General features: G+C 69.9%; 3 protein-coding genes across 3 annotated transcripts in view; all 3 read left to right on the top strand.

Annotated features, from left to right (window-relative positions):
- Positions 1-3,425, top strand: part of LOC144279424 (rho guanine nucleotide exchange factor 1-like) — a 93,926-nt gene extending 90,501 nt beyond the window's left edge. Inside the window, exons 9-11 of the mRNA XM_077840921.1 lie at positions 1,428-1,560; positions 1,913-2,054; positions 3,310-3,425. Coding sequence (XP_077697047.1) covers positions 1,428-1,560; positions 1,913-2,054; positions 3,310-3,425 — 391 coding nt within the window. The remainder of the gene's footprint in view (positions 1-1,427; positions 1,561-1,912; positions 2,055-3,309) is intronic.
- Positions 3,426-8,127: 4,702 nt separating this feature from the next.
- CNFN (cornifelin) lies at positions 8,128-9,373 on the top strand. Its single transcript, XM_077841572.1, has 3 exons — positions 8,128-8,242; positions 8,427-8,563; positions 9,284-9,373. Exons 1-3 carry the CDS (start codon positions 8,128-8,130, stop codon positions 9,371-9,373), a joined length of 342 nt encoding a protein of 113 aa, XP_077697698.1.
- Positions 9,374-12,483: 3,110 nt separating this feature from the next.
- RABAC1 (Rab acceptor 1) lies at positions 12,484-18,137 on the top strand. The gene is made up of 6 exons (XM_077840999.1): positions 12,484-12,563; positions 12,734-12,829; positions 15,253-15,465; positions 16,261-16,358; positions 16,976-17,077; positions 17,620-18,137. Exons 2-6 carry the CDS (start codon positions 12,753-12,755, stop codon positions 17,706-17,708), a joined length of 579 nt encoding a protein of 192 aa, XP_077697125.1. The 5' UTR covers positions 12,484-12,563; positions 12,734-12,752; the 3' UTR covers positions 17,709-18,137.
- Positions 18,138-18,590: the final 453 nt, after the last annotated feature.

Below are 18,590 nucleotides of genomic sequence, written 5' to 3'. Positions count from 1 at the left end.
TGTCCGACCCGTATAACCAGCCCCCGCCCCACCCCAGAGGGGCCGCGGTCCCCAGCGTCGGGGGAGGGGTCCCCGTATAACCAGCCCCCGCCCCACCCCAGAGGGGGCCGCGTCCCAGCGCCCGGGGGAGGGGTCCCCGTATAACCAGCCCCCGCCCCACCCCAGAGGGGCCGCATCCCAGCGTCGGGGGGAGGGGTCCCCCGTATAACCAGCCCCCGCCCCACCCCAGAGGGGCCGCGTCCCAGCGCCGGGGGAGGGGTCCCCGTATAACCAGCCCCCGCCCCACCCCAGAGGGGCCGCGTCCCAGCGCCCGGGGAGGGGTCCCCGTATAACCAGCCCCCCGCCCCCACCCCAGAGGGGCCGCGTCCCAGCGTCGGGGGAGGGGTCCCCGTATAACCAGCCCCCGCCCCACCCCAGAGGGGCCGCGTCCCAGCGTCGGGGGAGGGGTCCCCGTATAACCAGCCCCCGCCCCACCCCAGAGGGGCCGCGTCCCAGCGCCCGGGGAGGGGTCCCCGTATAACTAGCCCCCGCCCCACCCCAGAGGGGCCGCGTCCCCAGCGCCCGGGGAGGGGGTCCCCGTATAACTAGCCCCCGCCCCACCCCAGAGGGGCCGCGTCCCAGCGCCCGGGGAGGGGTCCCCCGTATAACCAGCCCCCGCCCCACCCCCAGAGGGGCCGCGTCCCAGCGCCCGGGGGAGGGGTCCCCGTATAACCAGCCCCCGCCCCACCCCAGAGGGGCCGCGTCCCAGCGCCCGGGGAGGGGTCCCCGTATAACCAGCCCCCGCCCCACCCCAGAGGGGCCGCGTCCCAGCGCCCGGGGAGGGGTCCCGTATAACCAGCCCCCGGCCCCACCCCAGAGGGGCCGCGTCCCAGCGCCCGGGGGAGGGGTCCCCGTATAACCAGCCCCGGCCCACCCCAGAGGGGCCGCGTCCCAGCGCCCGGGGAGGGGTCCCCGTATAACCAGCCCCCGCCCCCACCCCAGAGGGGCCGCGTCCCAGCGTCGGGGGAGGGGTCCCCGTATAACCAGCCCCCGCCCCACCCCAGAGGGGCCGCGTCCCAGCGCCCGGGGAGGGGTCCCCGTATAACCAGCCCCCGGCCCACCCCAGAGGGGCCGCGTCCCAGCGCCCGGGGAGGGGTCCCCGTATAACCAGCCCCCGCCCCACCCCAGAGGGGCCGCGTCCCAGCGTCGGGGGAGGGGTCCCTGTATAACTAGCCCCCCGCCCCACCCCAGAGGGGCCGCGTCCCCAGCACCAGGGGGAGGGGTCCCCGTATAACCCAGCCCCACGCCCCCACCCCCAGAGGGGGCCGCATCCCAGCGCCCGGGGAGGGGGTCCCTGTATAACTAGCCCCCGCCCCACCCCAGAGGGGCCGCGTCCCAGCACCGGGGGAGGGGGTCCCCGTATAACCAGCCCCCGCCCCACCCCAGAGGGGCCGCGTCCCAGCGCCGGGGGAGGGGTCCCTGGACTCTGGCCCTCGGGAATCGCGGATCCTGGACTCGGCCACGCGTTGCTTCCAGAGACACTTGAGGGGCCCCGAGCAGCCCGGCCTGCGCTCTCCGGCCGTGGGGGGCCCACTTCGAATCTTCCCTCCCCAGCGCCCCCCTGGTGGCAGATGAGCTGGGAGTCTCAGCCCCCTCTCTGGGCTGGACAGGCTTGGGGGCCTGAATTACCTCCCTGCCCCAGGGGTCAGCCCAGCGGCCTCCTCACTGACCCACCCAGCCGGCTTTACCCCGGAATGGTCCCTTTCAATTCAGCCCGGGGAGGGGGCTGTGAGCCAGGACTCCTGGGTTCTATTTTGGCTCTGGGAGGGGAGTGGAGGCTAATGGTTACAGCAGGGGGTCTGGGAGCCGGACTCCTGGGTCCTCTCTTGCTGGGGGGCCCTGCTGCTGACTGTGACACCCCTGCCCCCCACAGGGCGACGTAGGGCTGGCCATGGGGAAACTCTACGGCAACGACTTCAGCCAGACGACCATCTCCCGCTTCGAGGCCCCGAACCTCAGCTTCAAGAACATGTGCAAGCTGAAGCCGCTGCTGGAGAAGTGGCTCAATGATGCCGGTGACGGGGGGACAGCTGGGACCTCTGGGAGGGAGGCCTGGGGACCTGGGGGGCCCAGCTGGTCGTGACTGGGACTTTGTGGATGGGCAACACAGAGGGGGGTATCAGGCTTTGGTCTGGGGGGCTCCTGGGGTTGGGGTCCATCTGTGTGCTGGGTGTCTATGGGCTTTGGGGCCCGTGGGCGGGGCTGGGAGCCAGGACTCCTGGGTTCTCATCTGACCCACTGCAATTCCCTTGTCTTCTGACCCCGAGCCACTTCTAGGGGGCGGGGGAGGGGTTCCTGAACTAGTGTCTGTGGGTGTCTCCAGCACTAGGGAGCGTGAGGGGTTAACCCCCCCCCGCACTGTCCACCCCAGTGACTGGCCAGGCCACCAGGAAGACTAATAGGGCAGCAATGAGCCGCAGCCAGGCCGAGATGAATGGGCCGGGGGGGGGTTAGAACAGAGGCCCCATCGCCCCCATGCACCAGGTCCATTAACGGGGCAGCTTAAACTCCCATCCGTCAGCCGGGCCCCGCGGCTCCCAACGATGGATGGGAAACCGAGGAGCTGGAACCCGGCCACCAAAGGGCCATCGCTCTGCGGGGCCAGACAGCGGGAGTGAGTCACGCGGGGACTGTGCTGGGGCCAGGACTCCTGGGTTCTCTCCGGGCTCTGGGAGGAGAGTGGGGTCTAGTGGTTAGAGCGGGGGGGGGACTGGGAGCCAGGATTCCTGGGTTCTCTCCCGGGATCGGGGTGTTTCTGCCAACAGGCCAGTCAATGAGTGGCAGAGACAGGGAGCGGCTGGGCTGAACTCAACCCTGAACTTTCCAACTCTACTCGGCCCCTCCCCCCCCTTTGTGTCACTCACCCACAGCCCCTGCTAGCCCAGCCCTGCCCCCCCAGCCCTGCCGGTGCCCCTCACTCCTGACTCGCAACCCCCGCTAGCCCAGCCCTGCCCCCCCAGCCCTGCCGGTGCCCCTCACTCCCGACCCGCAGCCCCCGCTAGCCCAGCCCTGCCCCCCCCAGCTCTGCCGGTGCCCCTCACTCCTGACCCGCAGCCCCTGCTAGCCCAGCCCTGCCCCCCCAGCTCTGCCGGTGCCCCTCACTCCCGACCCCACAACCCCTGCTAGCCCAGCCCTGGCCCCCCTGCTCTGCTTGTGCCCCTCACTCCCGACCCGCAGCCTCCTGCCAGCCCAGCCCTGCTGACACCCCTTGAGCCAGATCCCTCTATTTTTCTTTCTTGTTTTTAAAGGCTCCCCCCCTGCCTCCCCCAGAGCGTTATGACTTCATCTTCCGCGCAGGCTGGAGGCAGCGGGAAATAAATCTTCATAAAGCCGGGGTTGTGATTAATCCCTGGGCCAAGGCTGGGGAGCGGGACCTTTCCCATTAGTGGCTAATAGGAAGATGGAGAGGGCCTGTCGCTGGCAGTGGCCGCCCGTCATTTGTTCCACTTTGCAGCCCATTTGGCGGCGGGACTGCGCGGCACTCCATCAAAAATATTTTCAGAGTTAATTTCCGACCCTTAATCTGCCTGATTCTTATTTTGTATCGAATGGCAGAATCGATTTTCGTAGCGACTAAATTAAATAAGGGCTGTTTTCATGCATGGGGGAGCCCGGGGGGGAGATGGGGGCGTGGGGCTAGAGAGCTGGATGGATGGATGGATAATGAAGGGTCCATGGCCGGGGGAAGGGCATGAAAGTGCTGGATGTGGCTGTGGGTGCTATGGGGCGGATGAGGGCTGTGGGGGGCTGCTATGGAGTTGGGGGTGGGGAGGATGGTTATGAGGATGGAGCTATGGGGGGGCCATGGGGAGGATGGGTCCCTCTTCCCAGCCCTTCTGCATCACACCTCCCGCTAGGTGGGGGGCCCAGAGGGTTTCCCCTCCTCACCCCTGCCCCACTGGATCCCTGGGGGGGCGGGATTTCTGACCCCGCCCCCCAGAGCTGCCTTTTTCTCTCTCCTCCATTTATCTCATTTTGTGTTACTGACAATTTGACACAAACATCACCAGGAATCGGGGGTCCCCTGCAGCCCCTGGCTATGGGGGGAATGGGTTTGCGCCGCCCGGCCCAGCCCTCACCCGGAGCTGGGGAGAGAACCCAGGAGTCCTGGCTTCCAGGCCCCCTCTAACCACCTGGCCCCACCCCCCTCCCAGAGCCTGGGAGAGAACCCAGGCGTCCGGCCATCTCTCTCTCACCAGGGAGCTCCTCCCACACCTGATTCAGCCCAACCCACTGGGGGGAGATTCCTGGGCTCACAGCACCACCCAGCGGAGAGCAGGGGAAATATGCCGGTGCCCCTCACTCCCGACCTGCAGCCCCCCAGCCCGCCGTGCGGAGCCACTTACAGTAATAGCAACAGCCCCCCCGCCCCCCCTTCAGGTCCAAAGTCTGACCCTGACGGGGTGGAGCCGCGGAGCCAAATATTTACCCACGCTCTCCGTTGCCTGGCAACCGGTGAGCGTCTTCCCCTCCCCCCGCAGGTCCAACCCGCTACGCAGCCCCCCCGCTGCTGAGGTCCCCCCCATACCACCCCCCCATACCACCACCGCTCTAGCCACCAGACCCCACTGCCCTCCCCGAGCCAGGGAGAGAACCCAGGAGTCCTGGCTCCCAGCCGCGGCCCCTGTGTCATGGAGTGTGGGGGGTCCGGGGCCTGCACCCCCCTTCCTGGGATCCACTGAGACTCTCAGCCAGACAGTAAAATGGAAGGTTTATTGGACCACAGGAACACAGTCCACAACAGAGCTTGTGGGTACCCCCAGGACCCCTCAGTCCAGTCCTTCTGGGGGAGCAGGGAGCTTAGACCCCAGCCCTGGGGTTCCCTGTGTTCCTCCACCCAGCCCCAAACTGAAACTAAACCCCCCCAGCAGGCTCCTTCCTGCAGCCTCTGACCAGTTTCCTGGGCAGAGGTGTCACCTCCCCCTCCCAGCTCAGGTTACCGGCTCTCAGGTCTCCCATCCCCAGGGAAACTCCCCTGCCACATTCCCAGGTCAACACTCCCCCCTCCCTGCTGTGTCACACCTTGCTCTAACCCTCTACACCCCACTCCCCTCCCAGAGCTGGGAAAGAAACCAGGAGTCCTGGCTCCCAGCCACACCCCTGCTCTAACCCTCTACACCCCACTCCCCTCCCAGAGCTGGGAAAGAAACCAGGAGTCCTGGCTCCCAGCCCCGCCCCCCCAGCTCTAACCCTCTACACCCCACTCTCCTCGAGAGAACCCAGGAGTCCTGGCTCCCAGCCCCCACCCCTGCTCTAATCTTCTATGCCCCACTCTCCTCCCAGAGCTGGGGAGAGAACCCAGGAGTCCTGGCTCCCAGCACCCCCCCCCCCGGCTCTAACCCTCTACACCCCACTCTCCTCGAGAGAACCCAGGTGTCCTGGCTCCCAGCCCCCACCCCTGCTCTAACCTTCTATGCCCCACTCTCCTCCCAGAGCTGGGGAGAGAACCCAGGAGTCCTGGCTCCCAGCACCCACCCCCCCCCCCCGGCTCTAACCCTCTACACCCCACTCTCCTCGAGAGAACCCAGGTGTCCTGGCTCCCAGCCCCCACCCCTGCTCTAACCCTCTACACCCCACTCCCCTTCCAGAGCTGGGGAGAGAACCCAGGAGTCCTGGCTCCCAGCCCCCACCCCTGCTCTAACCCTCTATGCCCCACTCCCCTCCCAGAGCTGGGGAGAGAACCCAGGAGTCCTGGCTCCCAGCACCACCACCCCGGCTCTAACCCTTTACACCCCACTCTCCTCGAGAGAACCCAGGTGTCCTGGCTCCCAGCCCCCACCCCTGCTCTAACCCTCTACACCCCACTCCCCTTCCAGAGCTGGGAGAGACCCCAGGAGTCCTGGCTCCCAGCCCCCACCCCTGCTCTAACCCTCTACGCCCCACTCCCCTTCCAGAGCTGGGGAGAGAACCCAGGAGTCCTGGCTCCCAGCCCCCACCCCTGCTCTAACCCTCTATGCCCCACTCCCCTCCCAGAGCTGGGGAGAGAACCCAGGAGTCCTGGCTCCCAGCCCCCCGGTTCTAACCCTCTATGCCCCACTCCCCTCCTAGTATCTGGGACATCTCACAGAACTCCCAACCCTGGGCCCCAGCCATTGTCCAAACTTCCTCCCCAGCTCCCCCCCCAGGTATAAGAGGGACCCGCCCAGCCCCACCTGCACCCTTCAAATTTCACAGCTCCAGGAACTGCTGCAGTTGTTCTGCCACCAGCAAACACCAGGTAAGGAGGCTGCTGGCACCTGGCCCAGTCCTCAGGGGCTGCGTGCCAAGGACCCCGGCTCAGCTTCAGTCTGCTAGCAGGGGGCTGGGGATCAGGAGTGAGGGGCACTAGCAAATCTGGGGAAAACCCAGGGCTGGGGGGGCAGCGGGTCGGGAGTGAGGGGCACTGGCAGAGCTGCGGGGGCAGGGCCGGCCTAGCAGGGGGCTGTGGGTCAGGAGTGAGGGGCACCGGCAGAGCTGGGGGGGAGCCTAGGGCTGGGCTAGCAGGGGGCTGCAGGTCAGGAGTGAGGGGCACCGGCAGAGCTGCGGGGGGCAGGGCCGGCCTAGCAGGGGGCTGCAGGTCGGGAGTGAGGGGCACTGGCAGAGCTGGGGGGGGGGGGCAGGGCCGGCCTAGCAGGGGGCTGCGGGTTGGGAGTGAGGGGCACTGGCAGAGCTGGGGGGGGGGGGGGTCCAGGGCCAGCCTAGCTGGGGGCTGCGGGTCGGGAGTGTGGGGCACCGGCAGAGCTGTGAGGGGCAGAGCCGGTCTAGCAGGGGGCTGCAGGTCGGGAGTGAGGGGCACCGGCAGAGCTGGGGGGGCAGGGACGGCCTAGCAGGGGGCTGCGGGTCGGGAGTGAGGGGCACCGGCAGAGCTGTGGGGGGCAGGGCTGGCCTAGCAGGGGGCTGCAGGTCGGGAGTGAGGGGCACCGGCAGAGCTGGGGGGGCAGGGACGGCCTAGCAGGGGGCTGCGGGTCAGGAGTGAGGGGCACCGGCAGAGCTGTGGGGGGCAGGGCTGGCCTAGCAGGGGGCTGCGGGTTGGGAGTGAGGGGCACCGGCAGAGCTGTGGGGGGCAGGGCTGGCCTAGCAGGGGGCTGCGGGTCGGGAGTGAGGGGCACCGGCAGAGCTGTGGGGGGCAGGGCCGGCCTAGCAGGGGGCTGCGGGTCGGGAGTGAGGGGCACCGGCAGAGCTGTGGGGGGCAGGGCCGGCCTAGCAGGGGGCTGCGGGTCGGGAGTGAGGGGCACCGGCAGAGCTGGGGGGGCAGGGACGGCCTAGCAGGGGGCTGCGGGTCGGGAGTGAGGGGCACCGGCAGAGCTGGGGGGGCAGGGACGGCCTAGCAGGGGGCTGCGGGTCGGGAGTGAGGGGCACCGGCAGAGCTGTGGGGGGCAGGGCTGGCCTAGCAGGGGGCTGCAGGTTGGGAGTGAGGGGCACCAGCAGAGCTGGGGGGGGCGGGGCAGGGCCGGCCTAGTAGGGGGCTGTGGGTCAGGAGTGAGGGGCACCAGCAGAGCTGGGCAGGGGTCTCTTGGGGCAGGGCCTGAGGACTCTGGGACATTCGCCTGCTTTTCAGTTTCGGCCGCAGCCTCGGGTTTCTGTCTCGGTTTGATTCGTTAGCTCAGCTGCCTGAACCCCACATCATGGCCTGGCAAGAGCACAACCCCTGTTCATCCGGTGCCCCTCACTCCCGACCCACAGCCCCTGCTCCCCCAGCCCCGGGCTCCCCTCCCCCAAATTGCAGTAAAGATCCTCCAGTTCATTGTTTGTTTGCCCCGGGGTGTGACCTCCCCACACGCCCCCGCACCTCCGTCACCGCCGGGCGTTTCCCCCCTGCCCAGACTTGCCAGGGGGGGGCCCTGGGGGCTGGAGAATCGCCAAGAGCTGAATCAGGAGCTGGGCTGCTCAGGGGAGTGCCAGGGGGGTGGGGTTCAGCCCCTTGTCTCCAGCTCCACAATCTGTCCCTGCCCTGGCCGGTGTCCCCTCAGCCCCCCGTGTTCCCCTCTTCCCCGGGGCTCTCCCTGGCTCAGGCAGCTGGGGCTCGGTTGGCTGCACCCCTTAGGTGACTGGGGAGGGTTTGGGGGGTCCAGTCCGGGCTGACACCCCCGTGTGCCCCCAGGCTGCACCATGGCCTATCAGGCGGAGACCGTGCAGCCCGGCCGGGTGCAAACCAGCTACTCCTACGGCACCTCCAGCGCCTGGAGCTCCGGGACGTGCGACTGCTTCGCAGACATGGGCGTGTGTGAGTGGGGGGGGGCCCAGCGGGGTTGGGGGGGATGTCGGGGGAGGGGGGTTCCCGGGGGGGGCTGTGGGGAGGCTGGGGGGGTTCTGAGGTGGAGATGTCGGGGGAGGGGTTCCCAGTGGGGGTTATGGGGAGACTCGGGGGCAGGGGTCCCAGTTTTTAGCTCTGTAATGCCCCCCCACAGGTCTCTGCGGTACCTTTGTGCCCTGCATCCTGGCCTCCCAGGTGTCCCAGGACTTCGGCGAGTCCTGCCTCCTGCCCTGCCTGCCGGGCACCCTGCTGGCCCTGCGCACAGGGGTACGGGAACGGTACCACATCGAGGTGAGGCCGGGGGGGACCGGGGGCAGTTTCCAACCAGAGCCGGGTTTCTCCACCCCAGCGCGCTCCCCCTCAAGCTAAGTGTGACCTCTCCAGCCCACACCCCAGCCCTGCAGGGGCCCAGCCCCCACCTGCCCCCTCCCCACTCGGCCAGCGGCACTGACCTGGTGAGGAGTAAAACCTCCTGCCCCGGATGGAGCCAGCCTGGGCACGTCTGCCCATGGCCCAGCCGTTGCTAGCTGAACAATGCCAATGCTGGGGACGTGGGGCTGAGCCCTGTGTGCTCAGGCTGGTAACCGAAGAGGGAAACTGAGTCACACGTAAGCGGCAGGAAAGATCAACGCCGTCACTCCCCCGTGTTGGTGCAGAGCTGGACAAATTCCAACTCGAAAGAAGGTGAAAATTCCTCCCCAGGTGGGGAACCAGCCACTGGGACAACTCCCACGGGGCTGGGCTGGGTTCTCCGGTGCTGGGGCAGGGGGCGGGGGGGGGGTTGGCTGGTTTTCCCAATGCTAGGGTTTCTTTTCCCACTTTTCACCCCCCCGTGGCGAGGTCCGTGACCAGGGCCTGTGTGAGGCCGGGCGCTGCCTGCCGGGCGGTATTGGTGACGTTCATAACGACTTCATGCCAACGCCCGGCTCTTCCAGGCACGTCTGGCTTATAGCCTATAAATCTGTGCCCAGAGGGGCCCCGCCTGCCCCGCTAACCCCTCTCTCCCCACAGGGCAGTATCTGCGACGACTGGCTCGTCATGGCCTGCTGTGGGCCCTGCGGCCTTTGCCAGCTGTCCCGGGAGCTGTCGCACCGGAGATGATGGGCCAGGGGACCCCCGGCTCCGGCTAGAGGGCTCTGAACTGTCGCTGCAGCTGGAAGAAAATCTCTTGCCCCCCCTCCCCTGCCTGGGGAGGAGCACAGGGACAGTGGAGGAGCCCCCACCCCCACCCCCAAACCCCCTAAATAAATAACCTCCCAACCTCTTTGCAGTAGCCTGTGTTTATTAGTGGGGCCCCACACGCTGCATCCTTGGGGGCGGCGGGAGGATGTGGCTGGGGGGGGAATGAAAAATATTAGATAAATAGGCATATGGGGCAGAGATAACTACAGTGCACCACATGGGGAGAGTTAAGGGTACAGGCGTGCACACACCGAGGGGGGAGTTAAGGGTACAGGCACTGATGAGCTGCCAAAATCTTAACATCGGGTTCCCTCCTCACCCCCCGAGGGGGTCGTTGCCCACCCCTGCCCCCAGGGACTCCTGCCCCATCCAACCTCCCCGCGTTCCTTGACACACACCCCCGGACCCCTGTCCCATCCACCCCCCTCCCCTGTCCCATGACTGCCCCCAGAACCGGGCAGGAGGGTCTCATGGGCCACTGTAGTGGGTGCCCACCCTGCCCCTAAGAGCCAGAGGGACCTGCCGGGGGGCAAGGGGGGGAGTCCCGGCGGTGCTTACCTGGGGCAGCTCCCAGGAAGCGTCCGGCAGGTCCCTCTGGCTCCTAGGGGTGGGGGAGCATAGCTGGGGGGGAGCCAGGGGAGCGGCCGCTCCCCCTGCTGATCACATCAAAAGTGGTGCCTTAGGCACCGACTCCCTGGGTGCTCTGGGGCTGGAGCCCCCATGGGAAAATTTGGAGGGTGCAGAGCCCCCACCGGCAGCTCCCCGCCCCGTGCCCGGCCCCAGCTCACCTCCTCTCTGCCTCCTCCCCTGAACGCACCGCCCCGCTCGGCTTCTCCGCCCCGCCCGGCTTCCCGCGAATCAGCTCTTCGGCGGGAAGCCGGGGGGGGAGGGGGGGCTGAGAAACAGGTGGCGGCTTCGCGCTCAGGCCGAGGGAGGCGGAGGGGAGCTGGGGCGGGCGGTTCCCCTGCGGGCCCCCCCCCCGAGTTATGTGCTGCGGTGTGGGCGGCCCTCCTCGTGCCCCCACCCCACCCGCTCCAGGTCAGAAGCAGAGCGGGCGGCGTAGGGCAGGAGGGGGAGGGGGAGCGGAGGTGAGCTGGGGCCGGGGGTGGGGCGGGGGGCTGGCGGTGCGGGCTCTGCACCCACCAAATTTTCCCCGTGGGGGCTCCAGGGCTGGAGCACCCGTGGAGCCGGTGCCTAAGGCGCCACTTTGGGTGGTTAAATTTAGAAGCTCTCACGGGACAACCGGTTCTAAAAGGGCTTCTACATTTAACAACCGGTTCGGGCTTCAGCTCACCGCGGAGTACAGGTGAACGCAGATGGGGGAGAGTTAAGGGTACAGGCGCACCCACCGGCGTGGGGGAAAGCGTACAGGTGCACAGACACCGGGGGCAGAGTTACGGCTACAAGCACACTGAGGGGAGAGTTAAGGGTACAGGCTCACCCACCGGCGAGGGGGAAAGCGTACAGGTGCACAGACACCGGGGGCAGAGTTACGGCTACAAGCACACTGAGGGGAGAGTTAAGGGTACAGGCTCACCCACCGGCGAGGGGGAAAGCGTACAGGTGCACAGACACCGGGGGCAGAGTTACGGCTACAAGCACACTGAGGGGAGAGTTAAGGGTACAGGCTCACCCACCGGCGAGGGGGAAAGCGTACAGGTGCACAGACACCGGGGGCAGAGTTACGGCTACAAGCACACTGAGGGGAGAGTTAAGGGTACAGGCTCACCCACCGGCGAGGGGGAAAGCGTACAGGTGCACAGACACCGGGGGCAGAGTTACGGCTACAAGCACACTGAGGGGAGAGTTAAGGGTACAGGCGCACACGTACCGGGAGGAGTTAAGAATACAGGTGCACGCCCTGGGGGGGAGTTTAGGGTACAGTCACACAAAACAGGGGGCAGTTAAAGGTACAGGTGCACGCACAGGGGAGAGTTAAGGGTACAGGTGCACCCTGGGGAAGTGAGTTAAGGGTACAGATGCACACACACAGGAAGGGGGCAAGTTAAGGGTACAGGTGCACACAGATTGGGGGGAGAGTTAAGGGTAGAAGCACACACATGCACTGGGCAGCAAGTTACGGGTACAAGTGCACACATGCATGGGGCTCGCTAAGGGGGAAGCCGCGCCCTCACAGATGGTGCTGCAGGTTTTTGCCGGGCAATGGGCACATCTGGATTTTTTAAGGGCCGCCAAGGTCCCAGGTGCGAAGCCGCTGTCGGTGGGCTGGGGCCGTAGGACGTGCCATGGACCCTGGGACTTGTTCGTGGCCCCTCCTGCTGCAGCCAGACCCTTATGGGGGGCAATTAAGTGGTGACATTACTATAGATGGGGTGCAGGGGGGGACTCACACGGGCTGCTCTAATGGTCCCTTCTGGCCTTCTCTATGGGAGGAGGCAGAGGGGTTGGGGGGGTCTCTGCCCCCTGCTCCTGTACAGCTTGGGCAGACACGTGTGGCCCCAGGGACCACCCCCCTTTTGGTGGGGGAGGGCGGCTACAGAGGGGGCTGTCCAGGGAAGCAGGAGCCAGATGCAGGTTCTGCACCCCCACATCAGTGAGAGCAGGGAATGGGGGGCTGGGGCCAGTTATGGGGGTCCAGGCTGCTGGCCTCTCCCCCCATCCACCTGCAGCTTGGCAGGGAAAGTTGAGAGCTAGCTGTCAAAAGGGTGCCCGTTTATTTGCATACATGCAAATGAGGCCATTAAATAATTTGCATAAGAGCCGTTCCAATAAAGGAAGGGGTTGACACCCCCCCACTCCGAAGCCCTCTAACCTCCCTCCTGCCCCGCATCACTGCGCCCCATAGCGCCGTGCGGGGGGGGGCGCTCTGAGCCCCCCCACGGCCCCCCCAGACCCCACAGCTCGTCCCCGAGACCACGCCCCGCATCGCCCCAGCATAGGCCTGGAGGGGCCTACACCCCCACACCCCACGGGCCCCTCCTGCTCGGTGGGGGGAGGGGAGCTGGACTCCACCTCCCACAAGCCTTTGCTGCCCGGACTCCATTTCCCGGCATGCACCGCTCCCCCGCCCCAAAGTTCCGCTGTGTCCCCCGCCCCTCCGTCCCGCTTGCCACGTCGAGGGTCGCCCGGCCGCGCGGGACCAGGGCAGGTGAGGGCAGCCGTCGCCATGGCAACCCGGGATGCAGCATCCCGCCTCCCTCCTGCATCCTCCCCCCGCCCGGGCGCCCCAGTCCCCTCCCCCGGCAGCCAGCCAGCCCCCGGGGGCGGCGGGGGGGGGCCGGCGCCTGGTTTCACGTCCTGCCCCCCCTCTCTCCGCAGCCCCCGGGCGCCGAGCACCATGGCCGGGAAAGCGGGCTCGGAGCATCCCTTCACCCCGCCCGCCGAGCACGAGGCTGCGGGACCCCTCGGCACCAAGTAGGGAGCTGCGACCGCCCCAGCGGGGTGATGGGGGCGCCGTGGGGCGGGGAGCGGGGCTGGGGGCTCAGTAGGGGGCGCCGTGGGGCGGGGCTGGCGGCTCAGTAGGGGCTGCCGTGGGCGGGGAGCGGGGCTGGGGGCTCAGTAGGGGGCGCCGGGGGGCGGGGAGCGGGGCTGGCGGCTCAGTAGGGGCTGCCGTGGGCGGGGAGCGGGGCTGGGGGCTCAGTAGGGAGCGCCGGGGGGCGGGGCTGGCGGCTCAGTAGGGGCTGCCGTGGGGCGGGGAGCGGGGCTGGGGGCTCAGTAGGGGGCGCCGTGGGGCGGGGGGCGGGGCTGGCGGCTCAGTAGGGGGGCGGGGGGCGGGGCTGGCGGCTCAGTAGGGGGCGCCGTGGGGCGGGGGGCGGGGCTGGCGGCTCAGTAGGGGGCGCCGTGGGGCGGGGAGCGGGGCTGGCGGCTCAGTAGGGGGCGCCGTGGGGCGGGGAGCGGGGCTGGCGGCTCAGTAGGGGGCGGCGGGGAGCGGGGCTGGGGGCTCAGTAGGGGGCGCCGTGGGGCGGGGCTGGCGGCTCAGTAGGGAGCCGTGGGGCGGGGAGCGGGGCTGGCGGCTCAGTAGGGAGCTGTGGGGCGGGGAGCCGGTCTGGGGGCTCAGTAGGGGGCGCCGTGGGGCGGGGAGCGGGGCTGGGGGCTCAGTAGGGGGCGCCGTGGGGCGGGGAGCGGGGCTGGGGGCTCAGTAGGGGGCGCCGTGGGGCAGGGAGCGGGGCTGGTGGCTCAGTAGGGGGCGCCGTGGGGCAGGGAGCGGGGCTGGGGGCTCTGTAGGGAGCCGTGGGGCGGGGAGCGGGGCTGGCGGCTCTGTAGGGGGCGCCGTGGGGCGGGGAGCGGGGCTGGCGGCTCTGTAGGGGGCGCCGTGGGGCGGGGAGCGGGGCTGGCGGCTCAGTAGGGGGCGCCTTGGGGCGGGGAGCGGGGCTGGGGGCTCTGTAGGGGGCGCCGTGGGGCGGGGAGTGGGGCTGGGGGCTCAGTAGGGGGCACCGTGGGGCGGGGAGCGGGGCTGGGGGCTCAGTAGGGGGCGCCGTGGGGCGTGGGGTGGGGCTGGCGGCTCAGTAGGGGGCGCCGTGGGGCGGGGAGCGGGGCTGGCGGCTCAGTAGGGGCTGGCGGAGGGCGGGGCTGGCGGCTCAGTAGGGAGCCGTGGGGCGGGGAGCAGGACTGGCGGCTCAGTAGGGGGCGCCGTGGGGCGGGGAGCGGGGCTGTGGGCTCAGTAGGGGGCGCCGTGGGGCGGGGAGCGGGGCTGGCGGCTCAGTAGGGAGCGCCGGGGGGCGGGGCTGGCGGCTCAGTAGGGGCTGCCGTGGGGCGTGGGGCGGGGCTGGGGGCTCAGTAGGGAGCCATGGGGCGTGGGGTGGGGCTGGGGGCTCTGTAGGGAGCCGTGGGGCGGGGAGCGGGGCTGGCGGCTCAGTAGGGGGCGCCGTGGGGCGGGGAGCGGGGCTGGCGGCTCTGTAGGGGGTGCCGTGGGGCGGGGAGCGGGGCTGGCGGCTCAGTAGGGGGCGCCTTGGGGCGGGGAGCGGGGCTGGGGGCTCTGTAGGGGGCGCCGTGGGGCGGGGAGAGGGGCTGGGGGCTTAGTAGGGGGCACCGTGGGGCAGGGAGTGGGGCTGGGGGCTCAGTAGGGGGCGCCGTGGGGTGTGGAGTGGGGCTGGCGGCTCAGTAGGGGGCGCCGTGGGGCGGGGAGCGGGGCTGGCGGCTCAGTAGGGGCTGGCGGAGGGCGGGGCTGGCGGCTCAGTAGGGAGCCGTGGGGCGGGGAGCGGGGCTGGCGGCTCAGTAGGGAGCCGTGGGGCGGGGAGCGGGACTGGCGGCTCAGTAGGGGGCGCCGTGGGGCGGGGAGCAGGGCTGGGGGCTCAGTAGGGGGCGCCGTGGGGCGGGGAGCGGGGCTGGCGGCTCAGTAGGGGGCGCTGGGGGGCGGGGCTGGCGGCTCAGTAGGGGCTGCCGTGGGGCGTGGGGCGGGGCTGGGGGCTCAGTAGGGAGCCATGGGGCGGGGAGCGGGGCTGGGGGCTCAGTAGGGGGCGCCGGGGGGCGGGGAGCGGGGCTGGGGGCTCAGTAGGGGCTGCCGTGGGGCGTGGGGCGGGGCTGGGGGCTCAGTAGGGAGCCATGGGGCGGGGAGCGGGGCTGGGGGCTCAGTAGGGGGCGCCGGGGGGCGGGGCTGGCGGCTCAGTAGGGGCTGCCGTGGGGCGTGGGGCGGGGCTGGGGGCTCAGTAGGGAGCCATGGGGCGGGGAGCGGGGCTGGGGGCTCAGTAGGGAGCCGTGGGGCGGGGAGCGGGGCTGGCGGCTCAGTAGGGGCTGCCGTGGGGCGTGGGGCGGGGCTGGGGGCTCAGTAGGGGGCGCCGTGGGGGCGCCATGGGGGGCGCTCTGACTCTCAGGGGCCCCGTCTCTCCCCCCGGCCCCAGGATCTCCATCCCGGCCCTGCTGCCCCAGGGCCCCGCCAAGAAGTGGCTGGAGCAGCGTCGGGCCGCCCTGCGCCCCTGGGCCACCTTCGCGGACCAGCGCCGGTTCGGGAAGCCCCGGAACTTGGGGGAGGTCTGCCAGCGCCTGGCGCGGAACGTGGAGTATTTCCAGAGCAACTACGTCCTCGTCTTCCTGGGCCTCGTCCTCTACTGCCTGTGAGCCGGGGGCAGCGGGCAGTGGACGGGGGTGGCAGGGGGGCAGGGCAGGTGGACAAGGGCCCGGGGCAGGGGGGCAGTGGAGGGTGGACCAGGGGCAGGGGGCAGTGGACGGGGGCAGCGGGGGGGAGGGCAGGTGGACCAGGGGCAGGGGGCAGTGGACGGGGGCAGCGGGGGGCAGGGCAGGTGGACCAGGGGCAGGGGGCAGTGGACGGGGGCAGCGGGGGGCAGGGCAGGTGGACCGGGGCAGGGGGCAGTGGATGGGGTGCAGAGGGGCGGGGCAGGTGGATCAGGGCCCAGGGCCCGGGGCAGGGGGGCAGTGGAGGGTGGACCAGGGGCAGGGGGCAGTGGACGGGGGCAGCAGGGGGCAGGGCAGGTGGACCAGGGGCAGGGGGCAGGGCAGGTGGACCGGGGCAGGGGGGCAGTGGAGGGTGGACCAGGGGCAGGGGGCAGTGGACGGGGGCAGCAGGGGGCAGTGGCCGGGGGCAGCAGGGGGCAGGGCAGGTGGACCGGGGCAGGGGGCAGTGGATGGGGTGCAGGGGGGCGGGGCAGGTGGATCAGGGCCCAGGGGCGCTGGTGGAAGGGGGCCGGAGGGGGCCCTGGAATCGGCTGGTTCTGCGAAGGCTGCCGGGGGGGGCTGAGCCTGGGGGCGGGGGCCTCTCGGATGGGCAGGCAGGAGCTGGGGAGGTCTGTACATGACAGTGATGGGGGGGTGAAACGAGGGAACATGGGTAAGCCAGGGGGGACAGCGTATGGAGGCCATGGCCCCCCCAACCCTCTGCCCTTGCCCCCCAGGATCACCTCCCCCCTGCTCCTCGTGGCGCTGGCTGTCTTCTTCGGGGCCTGTTACCTCATCTACCTGCGAACCCAGCAGTCCCGCCTGGTGCTGTTCGGTGAGTGGGGGCCCGGGCCCACCCCTCTGGGGGCGCCAGCTCCCATCCGGCCCCAGGGTGGGGGGCTGGCTTGCGGGGGCCTAGAGCCTGTCCCCCCAGGGGGCGCAGGCTCCCATCCGGCCCCAGGGTGGGGGGCTGGCTTGCGGGGGCCTAGAGCCCGTCCCCCCAGGGGGCGCAGGCTCCCATCCGGCCCCAGGGTGGGGGGCTGGCTTGCGGGAGCCCAGAGCCCGTCCCCTCCAGGGGGCGCTGGCTCCCATCCGGCCCCAGGGTGGGGGGCTGGCTTGCGGGGGCCCAGAGCCCGTCCCCTCCAGGGGGCGCTGGCTCCCATCCGGCCCCAGGGTGGGGGGCTGGCTTGCGGAGGCGGGGCCCGTCCCCTCTGGGGGCGCTGGCTCCCATCCAACCCCAGGGTGGGGGCCTGGCTTGCGGGGGCCCAGAGCCCGTCCCCTCCAGGGGGCTCCGGCTCCCATCCGGCCCCAGGGTGGGGGGCTGGCTTGCGGGGGCCCAGAGCCCATCCCCTCCAGGGGGCGCCGGCTCCCATCCGGCCCCAGGGTGGGGGGCTGCCTTGGGGGGACTGTCTGGGCTCCCCCTCAGCCCCCCTTTCTCTCTCTCCCCCCCAGGCCGGGAGCTCAGCACGGCTCACCAGTACGGCCTGGCTGGGGGTGTCTCCTTCCCCTTCTTCTGGCTGGCGGGGGCCGGATCTGCCGTCTTCTGGGTGCTGGGTGAGTGACCCCCTCCCCCGCTCCGGGGTGTAACCCCTCCCCTCTTCCCAGCCCCCATCAGCTGCTGCCTGTGGAGGCTTGTCAGGGGGGCGTTTGGGGCACAGACCCTGCAGAAAGAGCTCAGTGTGGGGGAGGGGAGACACCCCCCCCCCCGTGGGCTGTTCCTCTCCAGGCAGTCGGGGGGTCAGTGGGGGAGGTTTGGGGGGCAGATTGACTGGGGTGCGGGGTGCAGCAGAGGGAGGGGGATTGAGGGGCAGCTGGGGGGGGTTGGGGGCACTGGGGAGGGCTGGTGGCAGAGGGGCTACGGAACTGGGGTGCAGAGCGGGAGGGGCTGAGGAGCTGAGATGCAACAGCAGGAGGAGAGGGGCTGGAAATCTGGGCCATATATGGGGTGCAGTGGGGGAGGGGAGGCGGAGCTGGGGCAGCTGGGGTCTATGGGGGGCAGCGGGGGAGGGCAGGCGGAGCTGGGGGTCTATGGCGGGCAGTGGGGGGACGGTGTCGCTGTCTCCCTGATACCCCCGTCTCTCTGTCGCCCCCGGCAGGTGCCACCCTGGTGGTGATCGGCTCCCACGCTGCCTTCCATGAGCTGGAGTCAGGGGAGGCTGATGAGCTGCAGATGGAGCCTGTGTGATGGGGGTTCTGGGGCCCCCTTGCCAGCCCCTCTTCTGGCAGCACCTGCTGGGGTTCTGGGGCCCCCTTGCCAGTCCCCCTTCTGGCAGCACCCCCTGGGGGGGCAGGGACCCGCCAGATCATGGTCACTCTTTGCTGCCATTTCTACCAACCTCCCAGACATCCCCGGATCCCCCCACTTCTCCCTTTCTGGGCTCCCCTCTTCTGGAGTTCCCACCTGATTTCCCCAGCCCCCAAAGTCCCCCACTGTAGGGGTCCTGCTCCGGACCAGGGTGTCGCTTTCACGGTCCCCCGTTTCCTCACACTGTCAATTTGACCCTGGGCTTCCCGCACTGCTGCCCGGGCTGGGGTCACCCCGCCCCCCATTTCACCCCCAGGAGTGACTCTGTGTCTGTGTCTTTCCCCATTAAAGGCAGTGTTGGGGAGTGGAGCTGGCTGCCATGTGGGGTTGGGAGTGCGCGGGGGGGGGCAGCAAATGGGTCCCCCTGCGCCCGTCCAGTGCCCCCAAGAGACCTGTCCCTCCCTTGGCTTTGGGGCCCCGGCCCCTGTGGAAACCCCCTGAATTGTCTTCAGAGCCGCGCGCAAACCCTGGCGGGGGGCCGTGATGCCTCCTGGGGCGTGGCCTGGGGGCTGGGCAGGTGGGGCTGGGCCTGAGGGCAGCGGGAGTGAGGGGCTGGGGGCAGTCGGGGGCACAAGAGGTTCCCCAGGTCCAGTCTGGCCCATTGAACCACGGTGACCCCTTCATTCCCCAGCCGGGGGTGCCTGTTACCCTGCTCGGCCGGCCGCAAGGCCCCCCCACTACCCATGTGGGCCCCCGACCAGCCACATGCATTGCAGCCAGGGTGACCCCCACAGATTCACAGCCCCAGCCTTGTCCGCAGGA

The sequence above is a fragment of the Eretmochelys imbricata genome, chromosome 24 (assembly GCF_965152235.1).
Source record: "Eretmochelys imbricata isolate rEreImb1 chromosome 24, rEreImb1.hap1, whole genome shotgun sequence".
Classification (NCBI taxonomy): Eukaryota; Metazoa; Chordata; order Testudines; family Cheloniidae; genus Eretmochelys; species Eretmochelys imbricata.
The sequence above is the reverse complement of the archived record's forward strand: the minus strand, read 5'-3'. Positions and strand labels throughout refer to the sequence as shown.